Below are 26,730 nucleotides of genomic sequence, written 5' to 3'. Positions count from 1 at the left end.
TATATGCTTACATGAGTTTGATAACCAATTTAAATAATCATTCCAAAAGTTCTGAACAATTTTACATTCCCAAAATAAATGCACTATAGATTCTTTTCCTTCATGACAAAATGTACACGTTTCACTGTCAATTAATTTTAATTTATATGCGAAACTATTAGTAGTTAATATTCTATGAAGTATTCTATATTGGAACCATCTAAGTTTTATTTCTTGCGTGGTTACAAATGGTTTTAAATAAATAGTGTGCCAATTAAGGTCTGAAATAAAATAATTTTGCCATTTTGATATTGCAGAATTTGGCTTTTCAGAAGTTACAAGTGTGTAATAATATAGTTTTGAGCCATTTCTGATAGAAAAAAGTTTTCGATGAACAGGAGAATCATCTAAAGGAATATTTGTTTCTATTATATTCAGTTTCGTCTTCCTAAGGTAAGCCTTAAGTGAGTTAATAACTCCTTGATACTCTAAAAAAGATGCATTTAATTTGTATAATTTATAAGTTAAAAAGTTGCCGTATTCATCAACAAGATCACAGATTTGAGATACACCTTTCCCAAGCCATTTCTTTTTAAAAAAAGATTTGCTGTTAATTTTTATATTGGAATTATAAAAAATTGGCTCTGATAAAAAGTCTTCAAAAGATGAAACATTAATTAATAACAAGAAGTCATAGAATGCAATGATACAGTCTTTCCAAAATAGATTTTTTTACATGTTTTAAGCACAATTGGGGGAAATCATTACCAAATAGAGATATGTTACGGAGTTGTGGAAAACATGCAAAAAGAATAGGTTTCCATTTTGGATCTTTGGTTTCCAATTTTCGTAGCCATGTAATTTTCAAAGCTTTAGCATAGTTAAATATGTCTATCATTCCGAGACCTCCCTCATTAAAAGGTTTACACAAAGTTATTCTTTTTATCCTGTCTGGCTTTTGATTCCATACAAATTTAAATGACATCGTGTGCAATTCTTTCTGAAATGTTTCCGATGGATTTGGTAATGTTAGAAGTAGATAAGTAAGCTTAGATATTAACAGAGATTTTATTATAGCTATTCTTCCAAGTGGTGTTAACAACCTTCTCATCCATGTATTTATAATTTGTTTAATTTCAAATAGTTTAGAATTATAATTAAGTTTGGTCATTTCATTCAAATCGGTACTAAAAATAATTCCAAGTGCTTTAAATGAAGGAGGATTCCATTTTAGATTAAGATTTTGTAAATATCGTATTGGACTATTCCTAAGAGAGCCAATACAGATTACCTCTGATTTATCATAATTAATATTGAGTCCTGATAATTCGGAAAAAATATTCAAGGTATTTATTGCTTCTTCAAAGGACGTTCTACTACTATCAAGTATAAAATCAGTATCATCGGCATACTGTGAAATTAGGTATTCTTTATTGTTTATTGAGATGCCTTTAATTTTCTTATTTTTACGTACAGAGAAGAAATATATACGGAGATAATGGATCACCTTGCCTACAGCCTCTATATATATTAAATGATGAAGACACATTTCCATTAACTATAACACTTGATTTTATATTTTGGTAAAAAACAGAAATCCAGCGTTTAATATCTGTTCCAAATCCGAAAAAGTCAAGGGTTTTATGTATATATGACCATGAAATGGCGTCGAATATTATTAGATATATTGTATAGCTTGTGATGTCAGAGGTAGACATTGTTTCATTAGCTTGGAATAATATAATATGTATGGCACAATTTATTTGTAAACCATATGGATAATGTTCAATAATAATAATTACCGGTAACACAAATTCATATTAACTCAGTGATTTCCAATAAATTCTTGGCTAAAATTGTAAAGTACATAAACAGTTTGCATTAGTTATCCAACAAAACAACAGCCAATCCTTTGTCATTATGGAAAGGCAACTCAAATTCAAAATGTGATTTCATGCAATTAACTTTGATCACCTAGCTAGCTGAAATGAATTTTGCAATAATATAATTTTTTTTTTTTTAAAGGTAGTCATTGGGTTGTAATATTTTATGGGCATGTAATTTAACTGTTAAAAATGTATTATGCAACTATGAGATTGCCCCTTTAAATAGCAAATGTCCTCTCATTTAATAAATTGTTTACTACTCCTAAAAAATTATGTGTGCATATAAATTGTGGGACTTTAGGTTGGATCATTTCCTGTCTGAACAAAGGAGCCCATGAAAGTCGACACCTGTGCCCATGACAAGCGTGTGCTACAACAGCTTGTTCTGAATGTGCATGTTAAAACCTGACCTGACCTTAGGTTGGATGTGAACAATGCAAAATTTATACACACACATATTTTTTTTCTCATGTTTTCATTATTTATATATTATTTATATATTACTCACCTGTGGTGTTGGACAGCCTGTTTTAATAATCTTCAAACCCATCATACCACATTGAATAAGGTCAAAATACATCAGATATGGCCTATCACTGCAAATAAATAACTTAACAAGCATTCTGAGAATATACTGCTAATATACATGCCACCTATGGGCCCAGCAAATGTTTGTATCTCCTACATTCAAGGCCATAACTTTGTAAACAAAATTGGTAAATCATTAACTTTGATATGTAGACTACCAGTACATGATAAAGGCATAAGCAAAATTTTATCTCAGTATCTTCAGGAATTGCCAAAATAGTCTGGAAAACAGGGCCATAACTCAAAAATGGGTAAAAATCACCATATAAGTCAAACCTGATTTGTAATAGAACGTGATAAAGATAGATACAAAATTTCAGCTTAATATGCAAAAAAAAACAATGTCTGGAAAACACATTTTCGTATCTCCTGGAAAAGAAAAACACCCAGAAAACTACATGTATATAGGATGGACGGACCGACGGAGAAGAAACCTATAGTCCCCTCTGGTTCGACAGGTAGGGAACTAATAATCATATCTGTCAGTAACATACATGTTTAATGCCAGAAAAACAACATACTTTTTATTTTGACCATCTGTGGCGAAGTAGAGGTTAAGCCATCGGACTTAAGGCTGGTAGGTACTGGGTTCATGTCCCACCTGAGGCAATAGGGCAGTTTTTCATTTAACTTCACACTGAAAACCCAGAGTAAGTGCACCGCTAGGCTCTAAAGGGAGGTGTAAGGCCACATAACTAAGTTCCACCCACTTCATACATGTACATGTAGGTAAATTATGGGCATGTCTTCCAAGCGTATGACCCCAAATGGGGGATGAGTACCCCGTGGGTATTGCAGGTTCGGGTGATACATAGATAGCTCAAATGACAGCAAGTACATGTATGGAACATGGCCCTGTCAATTACCCGGTTGTCTCATACTCTGTGTTTTATGTCTGTGAAATCTTTAATACCCCCCCCCCCAAAAAAAAAAAAAACCAACCCAACAATAAAATAAAATAAAATAACAAGAGACCTATATATCAGCCTATAGAGTTCCACTATTTAATTTTTAATCTTTTCAGTAGTTTATAATTAATTGCTTTGTGAAGTTCACCTGATGCTAAACTTTTATTTAATAAAAATAAAAAAATAAAAAAATATCTCCCTATTAGTTTGTGAAGACTGCCCCAGAGAATCGTACGTAATACCAAGTTTTAGAAATATTCATTCAAAACTCAAGAAGACAGACTTTTAAATTTTCAATCTTAAATTTCTATATTTTTTTTATTTCCAAAATATCTCTCTATTAGTTTATGAAGACAACCTCTGAAAATATTTATACCAAGTTTCAGAACTATCCAACTAAAACTCTAGGAAAAAATAAGACTTTTAATGTTCAATGTTAAATTTGTATATAAAAAGTTTTAATTAAAAAACCTAAATAAAAAATTCTAAAATATATCTCTATTGGATTGTGAAGATTGCCTCTGAGAATAATTATACTGTTTCAGAACGAATGAATGTTTAACGACACCCCAGCACGAAAAATACATCGGCTATATGGTGTCAAACTATGGTAATGCAAATAAATAAAGTGATGATCAACATCAATATAAAAATTCAAGACTTAAACAAAAACAGTGTAAAGAACTGTGCAAAAACACAAATATCACAGAATTTTACGGATACTGAATTTTACTCAAAACTTCAATTTTGTGCTGTATTGGCCATTCTCAAAGAGAATGTTACACCCCTGCACCACGGTGAGGTTACAGCACACGCAGGGGTTTTCAGAACGATACAATCAAGACTCTAAAAGAAGATTGACTTTTAAATGTTCAATTCAATGGGATTTTTAAGTTTAATAAAAATTCATTTAAAAAAAAAAAAAAAAAAATTATCTATTACTTTGTTCAGGGTGCTTCATATTGTACCAAGTTTTAGAACAATTCAATCAAACCTGTAGGAGAAGATAGACCTCAAAAGAAAAGTTGACAGACAGACAGATGGACACACAGATGGATGGTCAAACACCCGACAAATCCCTACTTCATAGCAGAGCTAATTGTTGTTATTTTCCCTCAATCTTACAAACTTTACAAATATATATTTTGATTACACAATTGGAGTAACAAAACAAATCTACTTACGAGAATTTCCCGTGACCACATATATTTCCTTCAGAGTCTGTAGGGTGAAGATATTTGTAAGGGTTCCCATGTACATAGCCTATAATGGAACAGCCTGCCATTGCTATCACAACGATAAGGAACAAGACAAGACAAATGATGTCTGTACATGACCTGAAACATTTATATAACAAAGCAGTACTTTAAATCATTTATTTATCTAACTAAAAATACACAACTTTGTTTTAACCCAGAACATAATTATGTGCATGTTTGTAAGCAAGGAGTTTTAAATGTTTTTATTTCAGACCAGATTTATGATTAGATTTAAAAATAGCAATGGGTTGTGAATGAACTATTTTGTGCTCAAAATAATTGGTTTCAATGTGAAAAGAAATCAATAAATATTTATGCAGTATGTATATAAGCCTGCAATTACTGAGTTTATTTTATTACTAGTTTGGATGTTAAACAGAACAAATGCTGATCAATTCGTCCCAACTGTTTATTCAACTCACCCCCAAAAAGTCACTTACTTGCCCCTGGCAGTGTTTGCAAGGTCAAGTCACCCCAACGGTTGGACAATTCGCCTCAATCCCACTTTACTGTCATTAGTGTGATGATATCATTAACAAGATGCCCATGGGACGAAATGGTCACCTGAGTAAATTGTTGACCCTACCTACCACTCAGGGAATGCATAGGAGTGTGGGAGTAATGATTTTATTTCTCCATTTATCAAGAAAAATAAACTTAAGGTTATTTTGTTTAATGTCACTATTATAGACCTCGTTGATTTATTTATCATCGGCTACTGGATGTCAGGGGCCTATTTCACTAAATATTGTAAGTTTACGTCTGCTACTAAAAGTTATAATGGTCGTGTGTTTACATGTGTTTGGCGTCTATTTCACGCAGAAAATTAGGCTACATCATTACGAAAGCTGGAGTATTTTAAAGACAAAATAAAATGAAATATATTTTCTTCTGACTATATATGTTGAACTATAATAGTAATAAGAATTGTGGTTTACACGTAGGTTTACGATTAGGTGCCAAACTAGTCTTACGATGCATTGTGAACTATAATAGTAATAAGAATTGTGGTTTACACGTAGGTTTACGATTAGGTGCCAAACTAGTCTTACGATGCATTGTGAACTATAATAGTAATAAGAATTGTGGTTTACACGTAGGTTTACGATTAGGTGCCAAACTAGTCTTACGATGCATTGTGAACTATAATAGTAATAAGAATTGTGGTTTACACGTAGGTTTACGATTAGGTGCCAAACTAGTCTTACGATGCATTGTGAACTATAATAGTAATAAGAATTGTGGTTTACACGTAGAGTTACGATTAGGTGCCAAACTAGTCTTACGATGCATTGTGAAATTGGACCCAGCTGCAGACATTTGGTAATTTGACACCACTAGAACACATTGATTTATTAATCACAAGCTATTGGATATCAAACATTTGGTAATTTTGACAGTCTTAGGGAGGAAACCCGCTACATTTTTCCATTAGTAGCAAGGGATCTTTCCATGTATCAAGAAGCTTCCCACCAAATTTCGTTTGAAATGGACTAGTAGTTGTGAAGAAATTAGTTTAAATGCATTTCTCTATACATGTACAACTCTGTAAATTTCACCCTTCTTAAGGCACAAAAAAGGTGACACAATATTAATGAAATTGGGCTTTGGTGTTTATGATTCTGTATAAATTAATAAGAAAGATCGATACGACACGAAATGTTTATGAACGGACAATGCCATAGCATAATAGGACTGTCAAAGACATATAAAAAGAATATTTAACTTGTGCAATTTGATTGTAATTTGTTTTTATTTATACCGGGATTTTATCAACAAATGGTATGCTAGTTGGTATGGGTTTTAAACATAATATGTTTTGATAAGAATTTTAACATTATGTTTTATAATATTACATGCCAATTCATTGTCTGTTCATACATCTTCAACCCAAAGTGCTACCAGTTCCAACAAAATTCCCTATATTTTAGATGCAATATGTAAAACAAATTATGTTCACCAAATGTTATTTACCTCTTACTGTAATCTTTAATTTTTTTCTCAACATCTGAAATAAAAAACAAAATAATATTAGAGCAAGCCAAAATGTCAGAAGAGCAAATCTTTAGATAGACATTAAAACAAGTCTTTGGGTTTCAGTGTAAAAAAAAAAATGGCGGAAAAACAAAGAACATTTTGTGTTTACGATGTTTACACTTTATAACTTGTCAATTACACCAGTAGGTACGGTATATCAATCTGGTAATCATTCTTATGTCAAATGTTTGTTATTACTGTTTCCTCTTAAACCCAAGAACATTGTGTGTACTATGTGTAAATCGTAACAGACTAGTATCCGTGCCTCTAGCATCAAAAATAACATTAGTCAAACTGGACATTTAAGTTGGGGATAGATGTATAAAATGTAATTCGTTTTCATGTTGACACTGGCATCATCTACATCAAAAGATCAATTTCAACAGCTGTTCCTTACTAACTAAGCCAATAATAAGCTGAATGGCAAAACTGTTACCATATTCAAAATAGTATATAGGCTATTTTGTGGCTTTATGACCTAGTCTCTGAACATTCCAAACACTAGAAAGATTTGTTCTAATAATAAGTTAACAAAACTTGATATGGGAATTTTGCTACTGACATGATGATTTAGAGACTTTATTCTGTCGAAGTAATACACATTACTATGTTGCTGTAATAATTTGGAAATAATGTTTCTGTCAAGCCATTCATTCATTGAGGCAAGTGAGGAGCAGACAGACAATATCATCCCTGCACATTGCTATCACTAGTGAAACTTGATTCTTAATCCAAAAATTAAACAGGGGGCGGGAAGTAGCCCAGTGGTAAAGCATTCGCTTGATGCGACGTCGGTCTGGGATTGATCCCCCGTCGGTTGGCCCATTGGGCTATTTCTCACTCCAGCCAGTGCACCACGACTGGTATATCAACGGTCGTGGTACGTGCTATCCTGTCTGTGGGATGGTACATATAAAAGATTCCTTGCTGCTAATTGGAAAGAGTAGCCCATGAAGTGGCGACAGCGGGTTTCCTCTCTCTCTCCGACGCCATATAACCATAAATAAAATGTGTTGAGTGTGTCATTAAATAAAACATTTCCTTCCAAATATTAAACAGTGTCAGGTCTCATGGTAAACCAAGACACAAACTTTCATATAATGACACGGGCATTCATATTCCAATATAGTGTGGCCTTACAATTCAACCAGATACAATAAAACTGTAATTTGCTGATTGTTTTTATCTCCATCAAACTGCCCTTACACCCTATACATCTGTCTGTCTTTCCTTCTATCTACCTTGCTGCATTCCACAGATAACAAGTCCAAATCTGATGAAGAAAAGATTGCCTTGGAGGTGACAATCACATAAAAGCAAGTTACTCTTCTTCCCCTAACTAACATGAACATTTTACTTGCAGAGCCAATATCAAACAAAATATTAGCATTAATTACCAATGGTCCCATGAGACCCCAGACAAGCAGCCAATCAGTAGACAAAACAAGAATACAAACAACTTAACATGAATACATTTTTGAGGAATGAAAAGTAGATGTTGATGACTTTGTTTCCTAAATACTATACACTGATACCACTTATAAAAACAAATACAGTGAAAATCTCCAAAAAAATATTAGTATATAACAACAACACATAAATAGTAATTATATTGTCATTGGGGCTAATATTTTATAGCTTGCACTTTTACATGTGATACAAAAAGAGAAAGAAATAGTTAATTGGTGGCCATTTTGAATTGTGACATCACGTGGCCAATAGGGGTCACTCCTAAGTTGGTCCTATATCAAGTTTTACTCTACTGGCAGGCTTGCACTAAAACAAATAAAAAATATTTAAAATAAGTCCTCTTTATAATTATGACCCTTTTTGTAATTTCCTTGAGACTAAAAATACCTGTATCTTTCTTTCTTTTTAAATCAGAGGTGGATTTAGGGTGTCATGAGCTGGTATGCATAAATATCAGCTGAAGATTCACAAATAATTGTGGTCTGCTACCTGCCTGCTTCGGAGCACCAAGTTAACTTCCTCAACAATATGTTGTAGTTTGTTTGGGAACGAGTTCCTTCATTTCTGTTGTGTTACCAAATGTTAATATATTGAGATGCCTATTTTATTTGGAGGCCTATGACTGTTTGCTTTCCACTGTTACTTTTTTGCGTTGTTTTTATTAATTATTTGTGTTTTTATTTTTTAAACAACAAAATACCTTTGTGGGTGGGAGGGTGTGTCTTCATCCGCCACCCTAGTGGAACATGAAACCGGCAAATTTCCAAAACATTCACTAAGTTTTATAAACATAACAATGAATACGCATGCTATAATTTTATCAAATCGATATGTTTGTACATTTACGCCAAATTTACTTTATTATCACAGCATGCAAGAGGAAGTCTGATGAACACATGCAGGCTGCACGTTGAATCATAATAAATGATTTTTCTGCCTGAACGGACATCTTGCTGGTGTTATTTAATTCGATCAAAAATAACAGACAGTACAATAGTAATTTTAAAAAATAAGAAGAGTATTACAATACCTTGAGGCTCCACATCCACCATCTTGCAAAGTTTCGAAGCGTAATCTTCTACTCTTGCAAAACAAGGACTGAGTTCAGACAGCCATTTTTCGCTAAACGTTTGCAAACCATTTTGACTGGTTCCAGAAGTATTCGTTCGTTTTAAAGTGTAGCGAAATCTTTAAAAAAAAAAAAATCTAGTAAGCGTTAGCGACCGAACTACTGGCTAAACGTATCCCAAAACTCGTACACACAACGCCACAAATGAGGTTACGACAATGCATCATAACGGTTTCGGCTCCCAGAGGTAAACATTTGATTTGTGACCATTTTTTTTAGAATGTCATGACATAGAAAGGTGAAATGCCTTCTGTAAAGATTTTTTTTTTGGCAACAAGGGGTCGAAATAAAAGCCATTTTTCTTCTTTGAGCCAATTATATTTTGGGTTTGGAGATGTGATTAATTAATGCTATTTTTTAAATATTTATTATAATTTTTTTTTTTTCTTCTTCTTCTAATTTTTTCTCTTTTTTTGCGAAACCTGTCTGTTTTGGGTCTTTTAAAATAATAAATAAGTTTACCAAGCAGTTATTTTCAAAATGGCAAGGTGGGTGAGGGCGTTACAGAATTCAAGATAGTGTCCAAGATGGCCACCATTGCATGTTATTGGCTATAACTGCTTGTATATTAAACCTAGGATGATAGGTTCTGTGTCTAGCCATAGGTTTTTAGGGTCAAAGAATCCACTTAAACCATTTACAAGGTTGGTAACAGTTACGGTTTATGTCTTAGGAAATCCAAGATGGCCACCAATAAGGCTACAGGCCCGTAGCCATGCAGCATTTCGAGCGGAAGGGTTCGACTAGGTATTTGCAGGAGCCTTAAATTGGATATGAAGTTGTCTGAAGGCGTGGAGCACCCGAGTTCCAGGGGCATGCTCATCGAAAATGTGAAATCTCTGAAAGGCAAAAACGTGTTTTCCTGGTATCTGGAACTTAAAAATGGATATTTTAAAGCAATGATTTTCGACTATGTTGTAGATTGTAGTTTTGTTATTACGGTTATATATTTGTTTTGTCTTTAAGATAATGAAATTCTAGCACACAAGATGAGTTAAATGTATTGACAATTGCTTATTATAAAGTGTGTAACAAAAATGTAGGCCTACGTCCATGAATGTAGGCCTCCGAGATAGGGGGCGGGGTGGAGCAAAACCTCAAATTCGGGAAAACATTATGGAGATATTCGGGCAAAAGTGTAACCTGAGACCTTGTTACCATTTATTTCCATCATTGCACCTGCAAATTTAGTTGTAATCCATATACAAATGCGTAATGATTCGTTTGCAACCCTATATAGCTGCTTGGTAGTAATTGTAATATGAATAAATGTTGTTATCAATAGATGCCTCAGAACTACATGCATGATCATTTCCTTTAATAATGAACATATTTATAAAAACATTACTTTCTTAAAAAATTATCATCATGAATCACCGCCAACATAGGCAGCCCCTGTTAAGAGTACAGGTGTAGCCTAGTAATCCTCAAACGTTTTCAGCAAAAGGTACTGCATAAGGTATTGTATCCCATTTCATGTTTGTCACTGATACGTCATATCATCAAAATGGCATCTACATGTTGGCCGGCAAACGTTTTGAAATACATAGAAATAACCTACATCATAAAGCAACTTCTAAGCCAAAATGACGTAAGAATATTGCTTGATATATGTGGAAGCCAATGTCGATTTGAATCTCTATATAGCCTAAAGATCAAGACATGAACAGGATTATTTTCTGTTGCTAACCTTTTTTTCCCCTTCTAACTTTGGTTGATAAATCAATGGAAGGTGAACTGCTGACATTATCATGTAATATCGAAGTCTACGTGGCCATCAATATAGCAAAAATACAATTAAATAATTTTGCTACATGTAGGATCCTTTGTTTTGAGTTTGCGAGATTAGTTAGGAATTTTGAATCATGTACACTGCAGCTTTGGTAAGGGGAGTGCTAAATGACGAAGACAAGCAAATATTGTTTTAAAGGAGAGTTGCAAACAAAAGTTTCAATCAAGTATTAGTGCAATATTAAAAAAGAAAAAAAAGTGGACCTCAGCTTTTGCGGGAGGGTTCGGACGAACCCCCCCCCCCCCCCCCCCCCCCCCCCCAATACGGGCCTGGGCTGTCAATTTATGTTTTGGATATAACTTTCTTCACATTAATTCTATGACAACTGTTCATTTTAGTGTCTAGTCATAGTTCTGTGGGGTCTGTGAATTTGTTTAAACTATTTACAAAGTTGATTAGGGATTACATAATAAGAAATCCAAAATGGCCACCAATATAGGTGTGAAATTATGGGCAATTCCACAAAAACATCAACCTCAGGTTCAAAATACAAAACTTACTTTCTGATTGTGGATTAGGGCCTATTGTTATTTGGCAAGGCCAAAGGCCCCAGATAACTAAACCGTACTGCATAATTCATATATGTAACCTGTTATTCACTGTTTCGGCTACTAATTATTATCCTGAGTGGACTGAAAAAATATTACATTGCTGTATATAGCTGTATCAACGTACATTAGCAATTAAACTAAATTAGTGGACTAAATATCAGTCTCCAAAACTGTATACACAGCTTTTCACTATAGTTTCATATTCCAGTCATACTGTGCTGGGGTCTCCACGAGTACTCGAGTACTCGGGCACGGGCCGAGTCTAGCAAGACTCAATTCCTTTCATAGGACTCGAGAACCCGTGTAAGGAAGAGCAGTCTTATTTAATTATATTTCTAACGTCATTTTGCCATATGCTTGCAACCGGTTGCATTATAGGGCTATCAGAATGTGTGAAACACAGTACAATAACGATCCATCTGTAGCGCTGGAATTAAGATGCATAATGCTTTTTAACTTTATTCCTTAGTCTCATCGTCATCTAGTGTAAATATCAGGTACTGGGTCCGAGTTGAGTTTGACTCTCGAGTACTCGAGTCCAATATTTTGGACTCGTGGATTCCGTATACTGTGCCTTTTTCAGGGGTGGTGGTACAAATGTCACGTGTGTTACTTTTACAGTAAAACAGGGGTTTTTTTTCGTGCACAAAGTGAAGAAAAAATTTGGTGCCAAGCTGGATTTTCTGTTGGTGTTTGGTGAAGGCTTTTTGCACAAGAAATGAATTAATAATTATAAACCTTTCCCACAAACCAAGGTAACACCCGTGACTTAATGAGTAACACCCGTGACATCCTGGACAAAATGTAGTTGTCTTGTCCGGATTTGTAATGTTATTAGTTTATCTAATTGTAGCTCGATGTCAGGACTGTTTAGAATATATGTTGTGTCGTGGTGTGTGGTGGTGTGTGGGGAGGATGTTCTTTCTGTTCTTTTAAATTTATTTCACATGAATGGAAATTAGAAAAAAACGATGTAAAATATAAACGATAATTCTGTAAATTTCGACACTTCGTGAAACCCTGTATATGATATTTGCTGGAGCTAGCATTGGCAGGTAATCTACAAACTAAATGTTTGGGTGGGACTGATAGATGCGTGAATTTGTATGGGCCTACATGTATATTTAAAAACTCGTACTAAGTTTTGTACATGTATGTTATCTTCATAGTTAATCAAGATTAACCTCGACTCATGCAGTCAAGGTTAATCTTGATGAACTAATTGTCTTCATTCCTTCAGAAAGGTGGGATTTAGGTTAGTCGGAATAGTAATTGCCTAAGGTTCTTTAGTCGTGGACCTATCCTCTGATTGGACCCCCCCCCCCCCCCCCCCCCCCCGTCTCAGCCAATGCCCCACAACCGGTGTGTGCCGTGTTATCTATGGACATACGGATATAAAATATCCTTTTCTACTAATAGAAAAATACAGCAGGTTTGCACTAAGACAACAGGTAAACATTGTGAGTAATTTTACATCCAGTAGCCATTGATTAATAAACTAGTGGGCTATAGTTATGTCACTAAACGAAACAAACTTTTCATTAAGTGGAGGATACCCTGTGTGAGAGGTCTCTAATAAAACTGTTTATTCGACTACTTATGACCAACCATTCGTCAAAAATCATACTGGAAGAATTCGGCCCCGAAATTACTTTTCTTGTTTATTGACCAAATATTTGGGCCAAGGACTAAAATAAATGTGCCCATGAATCGCTAACGCAGTGCCTACATACGATAGTTGCATTTGCGTTTAGATGTACACATTGTATTTGGAGGGTTGCGGTGATATATATAGATGTCAAAAGACGTATATCAATGTTTTCACCACTATAGGGCGTTCTTGTATGGCGGTCATTGCCTGATATACCAACTTCCAGAAAGGGTTCTGATATTCATAGAGTGAAGGATACCCTATGTGAGTGGTCCCTATCAGTTATGTACTAAGAATTGTCTTTATTCGACTACTTATGACCTACCATTTGTCAAAAATCATTTTTGAAGAATTCGGCCCCAAACTCAGTTTTTTCGTTTATTGACCAAATATTTGGGCTAAGGACTAAAATAAATGTGCCCATGATTCGCCCATGCAGTGCCTACATATAATAGATGCATTTGCGTTTAGATGTACACATTGTATTTGAAGGGGTGGGGTGATATAGATGTCGAAAAACGTATATCATTGTTTTCGCCACTATACTGCGTTCTTGTATGGACGGTCATTGACTCATATACCGACTTCCAGAAAGGGTTCTGATATTTATTGAGTGGAGTATACCCTGTGTGAGTCATCCCTATCCGTTATGTACTAAAAACTGTGTTTATTCCACTATTTATGACCCACCATCCGTCAAAAATCATTCTGGAAGAATTCGGTCCCAAAATTAGTTTTTTGATTTACTGACCAAATATTTGAGCCAAGGACTAAAATAAATGTTACCATGATTCGCCCAAGCAGTGCCTACATACGATAAATGCATTTGCGTTTAGATGTATAATTGTTTTCACCACTGTAGTGCGTTCTTGTATGGTGGTCATTGCCTCATATACTGACCTTCAGAAAGGGTTCGGATATTTATAGAGTGGAGGAAACCCTGTGTGAGTGGTTCCTATCCTTTATGTACTAAAAACTGTTTATTCGACTACTTATGACCCACCATTTGTCGAAAATCTTTCTGGAAGAATTCGGTCCCAAAATTAGTTTTTTCGTTTATTGACCAAATGTTTGTGCCAAAGACTAAAATTAATGTGCCCATGATTCGCCCATACAGTGCCTACATACGACAGATGCATTTGCGTCTAGGTGTACACATTGCTTTTGGACGGGTGGCGTGATATAGATGTCAGAAGACCTATATCATTGTTTTCACCACTATGTATGGCGGTCATTGCCTCATAGATTGACCTCCAGAAAGGGTTATGATATTTGATAGAGTGGAGGATACCCTGTGAGAGTGGTCCATATCCGTTATGTACTAAGAACTGTGTTTATTCGACTACTTATGACCCACCATTCGTCAAAAATCATTCTTGAAGAACTCGGCCCCAAATTAGTTGGGTTTGTTTTAGTTTTTTTTTACCAAATATTTGGGCCAAAGACTAAAATAAACGTGCCCATGAATCGCTAACGCAATCCCTACATAGGATAGACAGGGCCGTACCCTGACCAAAATCCAGGGGGGGGGGGGGGCACATTTTTAACATACTATAAAGATTAAACATTTCTATGCTATTACTGGAGATATATATATTAAAAAAAAAAGGACAAGATTCTCAGGGGGGGCAGCTGCCCCCCCCCCTGCCCCCCGGAGGGTACGGCCCTGATAGATGCATTTCCGTTTAGATGTACACATTGTATTTCGAGGGTTGCGGTGATATAGATGTCAAAAGACGTATATCAATGTTTTCACCACTATAGAGCATTCTTGTATGGCGGTCATTGCCTCATATACTGACTTCCACAAAGGGTTCTGATATATATATAGAGTGGAGGATACCCTGTGCGAGTGGTCCCTATCCGTAATGTACTACAAAATGTGTTTATTCGACTACTTATGACCCACCATTCGTCAAAAATCATTGTGGAAAAATTCAGCCCCAAATTTTTTTCGTTTCTTGACCAAATATTTGGGCCAACGACTAAAATAAATGTGCCCATGATTCGCCCACGCAGTGCCTACATCCGATCGATGTATTTGCGTTTAGATGTACATATTGTATTTAGAGGGGTGGGGTGATATAGATTTCAAAAGACGTATTTCAATGTTTCCACCACTATAGTGCGTTATTTTATGGCGGTCATTGCCTCATATACCAACTTCCAGAAAGGGTTCTGATATTTATAGAGTGGAGGATACCCTGTGTGAGTGGTCCCTATCCATTATGTACAACAAACTGTCTTTATTAGACTATTTATGACCCATCATTCGTCAAAAATCATTCTGGAAGAATTCGGCCCCAAACTAGTTTTTAGTTTTTTGACCAAATATTTGGGCCAAGGACTAAAATAAACATGCCCATGAATCGCTAACGCAGTGCCCACATACGATAGATGCATTTCCGTTTAGATGTACACATTGTATTTGGAGGGTTGCGGTGATATATATAGATATCAAAAGACGTATATCAATGTTTTCACCACTATAGGGTGTTCTTGTATGGCGGTCATTGACTCATATACCGACTTCCAGAAAGGGTTCTGATATTTATACAGTGGAGGATACCCTGTGTGAGTGGTCCCTATCAGTAATGTACTAAAACGTGTTTATTCTACTACTTATGACCTACCATTCGTCAAAAATCATACTGGAAGAATTAGGCCCCAAAACTACTTTTTGCGTTTATTGACCAAATATTTGGGACAAGCACCAAAATAAATGTCCCTATGATTCGCCTATACAGTGTCTACATACGATAGATGCATTTGTGTTTAGATGTACACATTGTATTTGGAGGGGTGGGGTGATATACATGTCACAAGACGTATATCAATGTTTTCACCACTATAGTGCGAGCTTGTATGGCGGTCATTGGCTCACATACTGACTTCCAGAAAGGGTTCTGATATTTATAGAGTGAAGGATACCCTGTGCGAGTGGTCCCTATCCGTTATGCACTAAAAACTGCATTTATTCGACTACCTATGACCCACCATTCGTCAAAAATCATTCTGGAAGAATTCGGCCCCAAAATTAACTTTTTCGTTTATTGAACAAATATTTGGGTCAAGGACTAAAATAAATGTGCCTATGATTCGCCCACGCAGTGCCTACGTACCACCGATGTATTTGCGTTTAGATGTACACATTGTATTTGGAGGGGTGGGGTGATATAGATGTCAGAAGACCTATATCATTGTTTTCACCACTATAGTGCCTTCTTGTATGGCGGTCATTGCCTCATAGACTGACCTCCAGAAAGGGTTCTGACATTTGATAGAGTGGAGGATACCCCGTGAGAGTGGTCCCTATCCGTTATGTACTAAGAACTGTGTTTATTCGACTACTTATTATGACCCACCATTCGTCAAAAATCGTTGTGGAAGAATTCAGCTCCAAATTAGTTTTTGTTTTTTTCGACCAAATATTTGGGCCAAGGACTAAAATAAACATGCCCATGGATGATAGATGGATTTCCGTTTAGATGTACGCATTGTATTTGGAGGGTTGCGGTGATATTGATGTCAAAAGACGTATACCAATGTTTTCACCACTATAGTGCGTTCTTTTATGGCGGTCATTAACTCATATATCGACTTCCAGAAAGGGCTCTGATATTTATTGAGTGGAGTATACACTGTGTGAGTCATCCCTATCCGTTATGTACTAAACACTGTGTTTATTCGACTACTTATGACCCACCATTCGTCAAAAATCATTCTGGAAGAATTCCGCCCCAAAATTAGTGTTTTCGTTTATTGACCAAATACTTGGGTGAAGGACAAAAACAAATGTGCATATGATTCGCCCACACAGTGCCTACATAGGACAGATTCATTTCCGTTTAGCTGTACATATTGTATTTGGAGGGGTGGTGTGATATATACGTCAGAAGACGTATTTCAATGTTTTCACCACTATAGTGCGTTCTTGTATGGCGGTCATTGCCTGATATACTGACTTCCAGAAAGGGTTCTGATATTTATAGAGTGGAGGATACCCTGTGCGAGTGGTCCCTATCCTTTATGTACTAAAAACTGTTTATTCGACTACTTATGACCCACCATTCGTCAAAAATCATTCTGGAAGAATTCGGTCCCAAAATTAGTTTTTTTGTTTATTGAACAAATATTTGGGCCAAGGACTAAAATAAATGTGTCTATGATTCGCCCACGCAGTGTCTACATACGATATATGCTTTTGCGTTTAAATGTACACATTGTATTTGGAGGGGTGGGGTGATATATATGTCAGAAGATGTATAACAAAGTTTTCACCACTATGGTGCGTTCTTTTATGGCGGTCATTGCCTCATATACTGACTTCCAAAATGGACCTGATGTTTATAGAATGGATGATACCGTGTGAGTGGTTCCTCTCCGTTATGTACTAAAAACATTCTTTATTCAACTACTGATGACGCATCATTTTTATGGAAACATAGATAATTCAAATGTTTATGATACTCTATGAATCCTAATAGCTTTTAAAAATATTGATCATGCGGTGTACCATTTTGTCGGAGCAGCGCCTAAAATCATAATCAAAGTATTTGTGAGTGCAATGGAAAGAGGTGAAAGAGGCTTTGGGGAATGATTAGCCCATGCAGGGATTGTCCATTATATTTTGGTAGGGGGTAGATACAAAACATGGGTCATTTCAAGCAATGAACGTGCTAGTGGGTCTGGATGTCCACAGTTGGCCCACCGAATGTAACAATACAACTCGGACAGACGTTTACTTGGATCCCGATTTTCAGAGAGAGAGAGAGAGAGAGAGAGAGAGAGAGAGAGAGAGAGAGAGAGAGAGATTTTATTACTATACGATTTTTCAATTTCGCTATCAGATTAATATATATGTAGGTCTATCCATGTGACATAAAGTAAAACCAACACCAAAAAATATCTTTGAATGAAAAGTTTTTATTTCTATTTTCTGACATCTAACAATAAAACAAAGTATTAAGCAAATTGATATCACAATCCACACAAAGTGAAGAGATTGGTAGATCATTAAGCATGTTTCCATGTATGCACCCACATGTTGTTCAATGTTTTCAACTTTAGTTTGTACAAAGACTTGAAATTAATTATGGGTTTATTTTGTGGTAACATTAACACAAATACTAATGGTATAGAATATGCGTTCATTTAAATGTATACAGTAATCACAACATTAAAATAATTTCTACATACAAGTAATTATCTTGAAGCAAATTTTCTTCTTTTCATAAATTATTAAATGTACCTATTTTAATATCATATTTCAAAACAAAATAATCTGCTCATAGGACATCGAATCACTATGAAAATAATCATGTTATAAAATAATTGTTTTGCCAAATACCAGCAAGATAAGGTAGTTCTCAGATGAATAGCTAAATCACTTTAATTTCATTGTGAAAAGCATCCATTAAATTTATTTATCATAATACATGTATATTGTATTTTCCCCAAATATATTTGTTCTTAAACTTGTGACGAAAGAGCAATTTCACAAAACATTGTAAGTTTACGTCTGCAATTAGCAGTTTAACCGGGAATACATTTAGAAGTGTCTGGCATCTATTTCACACAAAAAATGAAATTACATTATTAAGGAAAATGGAGCATTTTAAGGACAAAAGGAAATGAAATAAGTTTATATCGTACTATATGTGTTGAACTATAATAGTACTAAGAATTGTCGTTTAGTCGTAGATTTACGTTTACATGTAAACTAGGCTTACGATGTTTTGTGAAATTGGGTCGAGATAATTATGTTACCTTTACTACACTGAAAATTGCTCTGTGACATAATTGGTATATTGAAAATGATAAGCTGTAAGTATTGGTGAAATAATGTAAAATTAGTAAAATTGGCTAAAAAAAAATCAGTATAAAAATGAGAATGACAATTTCTTCATTCAAACTGAAAAAGTGCCCGAGATTTAAACCAGATACAATAATTACCATAATTTTATGTTGTAACTGGTTTAAGAACAGTGAGTGATCGATTTGCAGACTTTGAGTAAATAGATGCACTGTCAAGCCATGCACTATTTTTAAAAAGATGTTTCTCTAGATCTATAACTAGCTGTGGAATAAATTAAACTTTATGGTAACCGAATACATTACCGCCAGATATGTTACCAAAGATTGTTTTTTAAATCTGATATTTTGGGGAACTGGCTTCTCAACTTTCATTAAGACACATTTTCATGTAGTTGGTATTAACTACTTGCATTGTTCCTTCAGCAGGGTGAGACGTAATCCAGTGGTAAAACACACACCTGCTGCACGGTCCATTTCTAGGATCAATCCCAGTCGATGGGGCCATTGGGCTATTTCTTATTCTAGCCAGTGCACCATGACTGGTATATCAAAAGCCGTGGTATGTGCTATTATGTATGGTGCGTGTAAAAGATCCCTTGCTACTAATGAAAAAAATGTAGTGGGTTTCCACTCTAATACTATTTATTAAATATTGTCAAATGTTTGACATCCAATAGCTGATTAATAAATCAATGTGCTCTAGTGGTCTTGCTAAACAAAATAAACTGTTAACTTTTTATCCTTCTGCATTTATGCAATCGAAAGGTGACAAAATATTAAATAAAGAATTCCTTCCTTTCCAAGGGCAATTTTAATAAAGCAATGATTGCACAAATCAGAAAACGGTAATGAGAACCAGGGCCCAGTTGTTAACACTTGGTTAGTCTAATATTTCCATTTTAATTATTATGATCTGTAACAGAACATAATACAGCTATACACATTACAGCTCTATATCTTGCGGCATTGCAAACAAAAAAAGTCAAGACATGTTTTCTTTTCGTATCTCCTAAGTTCTAGGGTCATAACTGTCAAAAGTGGATAAATGGTCATGAAAGTTAAACTTAATCTGTAACAGTAGATAGTAAAGCTATACACAAAACTTCAGCTCAACATCTGAAGGAATTGTGAGAAGAAAAAAAACACCCAGACAACTAATTTTCATTTCCTCTAAGTTCAAGGGCCATATCCTGTTCCATGGATGGCATCCATCAATAATCTCTTATTAATACTGTTTCCCATTATGTCATAGCACATGTCTACTACAATTAGAGTATTATATATCAGGATGTTATATATATATATATATATATATATATATATATATATATATATATATATATATATATATATATCACATTGTCTTTGAGTTAAAGCTGTAACCGTTGTGAAAACGTTGTGGGAACATACGTCACACAGGTCCGCGTCAATTCAATCTTTTCCAGACGGCTCCTTAAACTTGTTCTTCTTGTCCATCAGAGACATCATGGATTTACTCATGAAGTACGGCTTCCCTGGACTTCCATCATGTTTCTCCAGATCTTCCACTGTACGGAAAAACAAAAATATGAAGGGTCGAATTTACAACAAAGCCTGTTTTAGACTTACACGCGTCTAACTACATACATGTACATTTACAGTGCTTACACACCACCGTTTTAGAAAACTATGATGATGAAATAAAAGACTGCAGGAATAACTGGGTACAAGAAGTAGGGTAAACTGATAAAATAAATGTTGATAATACTCACAGAAACAGGAATATGAGAAGGAAACGAGACCTGCCTGAATAACTAGGTACAAGAAGTAGGATAAAATGATAAAATAAAATGTTGATAATACTCACAGAAACATAGGTATATAGTGGACACTGCCATGCTATAAACACTGAAGAAGATACATGAGACAAGGTAAGCAGCTATTGTTAAGATCTGAAAAATAAAATAAATAGGCTTACTTTAGAAACCATAAAAAGCTACATTCACACTTACCCTTAAAACTAGTTCAACTAGAATGGTATAACTAAACCAGTTTAAAATGTAAATATATGTGAAGACGATCTTTTCAATATACCGGTATAGCTAAAACAGTTCAGTATGTGGTTTTGTTAAACTAGTATAAATAAACAGTTTGAATGTAAGTGTGAATGCCAATCTAATTAAAATTAGCTCCACTATTACATGTGGATCTAAAGATAGCCAGTTGGAGCTCATGTTCACCAATCAAAACCTTACTTGCAGAATCCTGCCAGTGATTTAAAACTAACAACACTGCGTAGTCCCCAATGTCCAGGTAACATTTCGTCTGTAAATAATAATTTAAATATTGACCAATCACACTTCGCCTTTTATAACGTTATTTGGGAGCATACAAATTCTAAAAATATCAGGCGAGTCTATTTTAGTGGCCGCAGTACAGCGAACCATATCAATACATACGGGGTTATCAGTCTTCAATTTTACATTAAAAATTATTTATTTATTTATAAAATTAAAAAAAAAAAAAATCAGTCTTCAGTTTTACATTACAAATTATTTATTTTATAAAATAAAACATGTTTTAAGGCATTCGTAATTCACACGAAACATGTCGTATACCCTCAGGATAATTCGGAATGTTTTCAAATTATTTTTAAATCACTGGCAGGATTCTGCAAGTAAGGTTTTGATTGGTGGACATGAGCTCCAACTGGCTGTCTTTAGATCCACATGTAATAGTGGAGCTAATTTTAATTAGATTGTGTGAATGCAAACTTGTGATTATTTACATGGTGCAAATCATATTGGTGATTTTTTTATATATATATAAAATGGACAGTATAACAGAAAGAATATTATTACCTCAATGGGCATTCATAACTGGGGACCCAACATTAATGAAATTCACAACTTTGATAAATCAACTTATGACTTTGACATATATAAAGACTATTCAATTATAGCATTTCTGGAAATAAACAAGAAGATTAGTTTACCACTGCCTTAATGTTTCACTACTGGGCCCCGCACATCATTCCCAGAGGGTAGGGGGCAGATATCAGAATGACCAATTTCTCAAATTATTTTTTCAATGTGTCAAGGCTTGCCATTTATGGAAGAGAATTTTTATTTTTTAAATGGTCTTAGTTTTTCCCCCATTTGGGCCCCTTTTCTCACTTTTCTTTTTCCAAATTTAGTCGAAAATAGTCTAGTAGAAATTACACTTTAAATGCATTTCTTTAAATAACCAAGGTAAATTTCACCCTATCCCTGTGGGAACCTGACATTAATGACATTCACACATTAGATAAACCATCTACTAATCTTTAAATATATTAAGACTATTCAGTATAGCATTTCTAGAAGTAAAGAAGAAGATGTTTTGTTTGTTAAATTCGCTTAATTTTCTTGGGGTGGAGGTCAGAATAACCAGATTTATAAATTTGTTTCTCCATGTGCCAGTGAAGCTTGTAATAACATTTGGGTGGAACCGATCAAGTGTTTTTTATTTGGAAAAGAAGTCGAACATATAACAGTGAATTTGGATAAAAAGTCGAAGATGTAACAGTTTATGTATTTCTCTATATAACTAAAGAAAAATTTCATCCATCCCTGGGAACAAACCGGGTACCCAACATTAATAACATTCACAAATTAGATACACAATCCTTTGCATATATGAAGAGTATTCAATTATAGCATTTCAGGAAGTAGAGAAGATTTATTTTTAATTGATTAATGTTCGTCTTTTGGACCCATGCACCCCTCGAATCATGTGATCTAAAAGACATCGAGTGTTGATTACAGATAGTTCTATGTTGGTGCCTGTCATTAACTATGTATTCGTATTCTCCCTTTGTGTGTCAAATGAATCTTGAAGAAAAACTTTAAATTAATGTCATTAAGTTTCAGCCTAATGTTTATTTATATCTCCAGCAGAGCAGGATCCAAGGGAAGGTGACAAGGGGACCATCTACTCCTAAAAAATATTTAAATGTGCATGTTTTCCCCCTCTTTTATTTATTTTTCATTGAGATGTCCTTTTGAAGTGTTGGCCCATGTGACCTTTTCCCGTTCGTCTCCTCCTCCCAAATATCTCCTGAATCTGCCCCTGATCTCCCAGGTGGAGTATTCAAACACGTCCACTAAAACGTTGACATCAAATTTTTAAACCTGCACTCTCAAGTAATTTGTTCTTATTTAACCATTCTATTCTTTAATATTCTTTGGATGCAATTGCTAGTCAAGGTCATATTAAAATGTATTAATTTGCCAATAAAATACGAATTGTCAAATGCTTTATCAGTTTAGTGTAACAATAACAACATTTTAAATGGTGACGGACTTGTTTGTTGTATTGAGGCAGCTGGCCACATTAGTCTATGAGCAAAACAAAATAACTCAAGTGTTTTAAACTACAAACATCATGTTCTTGGGAGACAAGATTGCAACTTTTATATGAGAAAGAGAATTTTAAAGCCTACTCTAATTGTTTTTAATTTATGAATAAGTATGCCATGTAAATTAATCTCACAATTTCTCGCTCTAGCCAGTTACCATGACTGGAATATCAAAGGCTGTGGTACGTGCTATCCTATGTGTGGTATGATGCATATAAAAGATCCCTTGTTGCTAATGGGAAAATGTAGTGGGTTTCCTTTCTAAATGTTTGACATCCAATAGCCGATGATTAATAAATCAATGTACTCTAGTAGTGTCGTTAAACAAAATATATTTTTTCAATCTTGCAATACACATACAGGTAAATATTCTATGAACGAAAACAAGAATAAGAAATGTTATTATCGGATCACTGATAACTTAGATCTTAATAACAAAAAATACATGTAATTATTTATACATTAAGTATATGCATCTATCAAAATAACTCGGGTATAGTATATTTAATCGTTTTGTAATATTTGTCCAAATTGAAATTTAAAACGTACCAGAAAGCATTTGTTATGACAAGTTACTGAAAACTTACTATGACAGGGACTAAGGGAAAGTTGAGCTTTAGCTGGTATTGTGGTAACACATCAATCCGTCCATCAAACCAGAAATATGCTCCTGCAGCTGAAACCAGGAATATGAGGCTATTAATTAATTATTAAGTTCTTTATTAAAGCTGGTATTTTTAATATTTAAGCATTTCAAACTTCTATTTCCCCCCCCATTGTGTACCATTCTTTGATTTCCTTGGTATAGTGGTTACAAACCAGGTGACATTCAAATGCAGTTTTAGTGAAATTGAAAATGTATGATTGGACACCACTGCGGAATGTAGCTCAAACAGTAGAGGGCTCATCTGAGGTGCAAAGTGTTCCAGGATCGATCACTCTCAATGGACTAGGATTTTTCCAATCGCAACAAGTGCCACATGACTGGTATTTTAAAGGTATGTGCTATTCTGTCTGCAAACATGCATATATACGACCCCTTGGTATTTTATAGTTTGGAGCTAGTATATACATGTACATGTATACTAGTATATATGTGGCAGCAGTGAGTCTCCCCTCTGTCAAAAGAAATCCCACATAATATGTCAGACACCAAATAACTAGTCTAAAATAAGATGTTGTTTAAGGTGTTGTTAAACAAATATTCCTTTCTTTTCTTTTCCATTCCATAATTCCCATTTATTCCCACTAGTGTAAGATATTGCTCATGTCATAACAATCACTCAATATCTAACTAGTGTAATATTGACGTGACGTGAGCGTGACGTAGATCACTTGCTGACATAGGCTTACTTCTGCATTGCGGCTTGTTGGTTTGTAATAAATAATATACTAAACTAGCTTGTCTGTCATATAATTTTATGAAATGAGTGAACAGTGTTGGCATCTGACTCGCTTTTGCTCGTCAGATACCAAAACTATTCACTCATTTTATAAAAATGGTATGACATGCAAGCTCGTTTAGTATTCTATATGTAAGATATGTGTATAGTGTGCAAAACGTTTTATTGAACATGTTTTATACATACTTTTAAAACTGCTTGATGAAATACCTGTATACATGTGTATATAGCAATTACACTTGAAGGGCCGACAGGGATAACCTGTGATGTCACATTTTTAGTAAGGTGGTATTTAATTTTAAAGTTTACAACTCTGCAATTGTGGAATATTTATGCCTAAGAAAGCATAACTTACCAACTACTTTTAATGGCCTACCTATAATTATATCTTTTTAATTTAGTGTGTCGTTATGATCGTGTCATACACGGTCATTATAATACTGACTATCAAAGGTTATTCCTATGCACCCTTTAGATTTTAGCTATTTATAATGTTAAAAAAAGGGGATGATCATGAGATTTGCGAATTGCATCAGTTGCTTAATTGATGATATATTTTTCAAATTTTATTGGACATATTCAACCATTTCCAGTTATGAAAGGAATACTTCAGGTACGTGTGCGTGGAGAGGCTCTTGACCGTGGCGGGTGAAGTTTATGGGGGATGTCAAGTCATGTTCTCTTGGAAAATATATTGGGAAAACATTTTACTTGAGCAGGGGGCGTTGACCCCCTAAAACCACATCCCTGCACACGTGCCTGTACTTACAAACAGCAGCTGTAACTAACAACTTGCTCAGAAAAAGCACAAAGTCAGTTGTTTTATCCAATACAACAGTCCTAAAAATTAAAGAAAGAAAAACACAATCATATTTAAATAATTAAATAAGTATTACGGGATTTATATATAGCTCATCATAAGGGAAATGGTACAGTGATAATTAAAACTTTAAATATCAAGATCTCATTCTTTAAAATCAATTAAATTATAAAGATAACAATATAATTACTGATTAGATGCTATAATCTCTGGCAACAACTTAAAAGTGCAAGAAATTTGAATATGATTTTCAACATGGTGCATTACATTATACTGGTGAAAAACATTTTCGTAAAATGGACAGTATAACAGAAATAATATTCTCTCATCCTTAGGCACATAAGACAGGGATATCCCTGGAAAGAAAGCTATGAAAGAAATGTTTACCTTTCATGAGATATCACATGCTTGTGCTTAACATGACGTTGTTGGTAATAGATGACGTCATATTAATGTGAATTGGTGAATTGATTGATTTTTTAAAATTATTAAAACCTTCATTATAAAAGCTATTTTGTTAATTTGTAGTGTTAAATTTTATTTTATTCATGAAACAAACTCGGCAAATACGATAGTGTAGTTTTTTTTATATTTATAAAATGGTCAAATAAAAACAAATACTTTTTGAGCCATCTTTGTCTGACCGAATGAATAGCAGAAAAAGACTCCATCATATGTGGTAATCTGGGATAGAAAAAGTACACCCTTGGTGATGAAAATTCCAACCAAGATTCGCCCCAGATTAAATTTCCATCTCAGGTGTACTTTTTTTTATCGCATGCACATAACCACATTTGATGGAGTCTTATATTATTACCCTAGTAGGCACTCATAACCGGGCAAATAAAAAGCATAATTTCTCACTAAAATATTATTAAACATTGCTGTAATGAACAATATTATTGGACAATTTGGTGTTTATAAACCGATGACTTTAACGGTACTAAATATGATGTCATGACGAGTTACACAATCCATTACCAATTTGTTTTTAACACAATACTTTTTTTTATTATTTGTGAACGTGAATAAAATACAACGTTATAGCAATACTCAAAACAG

At 34.5% G+C, this 26,730-nt stretch overlaps 2 protein-coding genes and 1 long non-coding RNA gene across 9 annotated transcripts in view; 1 reads left to right on the top strand and 2 right to left on the bottom strand.

Annotated features, from left to right (window-relative positions):
• LOC121383303 (choline transporter-like protein 4) overlaps positions 1-9,280 on the bottom strand; it is a 52,712-nt gene extending 43,432 nt beyond the window's left edge. For 4 of the 5 annotated variants that reach the window (XR_005959282.1, XR_005959283.1, XM_041513247.1 and 1 more), the window contains exons 1-4: positions 9,158-9,280; positions 6,595-6,628; positions 4,546-4,698; positions 2,374-2,461 (exon numbers count right to left, since the gene is read on the bottom strand). Coding sequence is in view for 3 of the 5 variants with exons in the window: in XM_041513247.1 (XP_041369181.1) it covers positions 2,374-2,461; positions 4,546-4,698; positions 6,595-6,628; positions 9,158-9,179 (297 nt within the window). In the remaining 2 variants the exon portion in view is untranslated. Of the gene's footprint in view, positions 1-2,373; positions 2,462-4,545; positions 4,699-6,594; positions 6,629-8,514; positions 8,621-9,157 lie in introns of those variants that run through there. The other variant, XM_041513248.1, reaches the window with a different exon arrangement.
• A 32-nt stretch (positions 9,281-9,312) lies between these two features.
• Positions 9,313-11,071, top strand: LOC121383304. The gene is made up of 2 exons (XR_005959284.1): positions 9,313-9,443; positions 9,930-11,071. It is a non-coding gene; the product is annotated as an uncharacterized LOC121383304 (long non-coding RNA).
• Positions 11,072-19,671: 8,600 nt separating this feature from the next.
• The window catches only part of LOC121384499 (choline transporter-like protein 4), a 52,571-nt gene continuing 45,512 nt past the window's right edge, over positions 19,672-26,730 (bottom strand). Inside the window, exons 19-23 of one of the 3 annotated variants that reach the window (XR_005959401.1) lie at positions 25,618-25,688; positions 24,033-24,121; positions 20,914-20,998; positions 20,413-20,614; positions 19,672-20,380 (exon numbers count right to left, since the gene is read on the bottom strand). Coding sequence is in view for 1 of the 3 variants with exons in the window: in XM_041514907.1 (XP_041370841.1) it covers positions 20,499-20,614; positions 20,914-20,998; positions 24,033-24,121; positions 25,618-25,688 (361 nt within the window). In the remaining 2 variants the exon portion in view is untranslated. The other 2 variants (XR_005959400.1, XM_041514907.1) reach the window with 2 other exon arrangements.

Source organism: Gigantopelta aegis, chromosome 10, assembly GCF_016097555.1.
Source record: "Gigantopelta aegis isolate Gae_Host chromosome 10, Gae_host_genome, whole genome shotgun sequence".
Lineage (NCBI taxonomy): Eukaryota > Metazoa > Mollusca > Gastropoda > Neomphalida > Peltospiridae > Gigantopelta > Gigantopelta aegis.
Note: the sequence above shows the minus strand (reverse complement) of the source record. Positions and strands in the feature narration are given on the sequence as shown.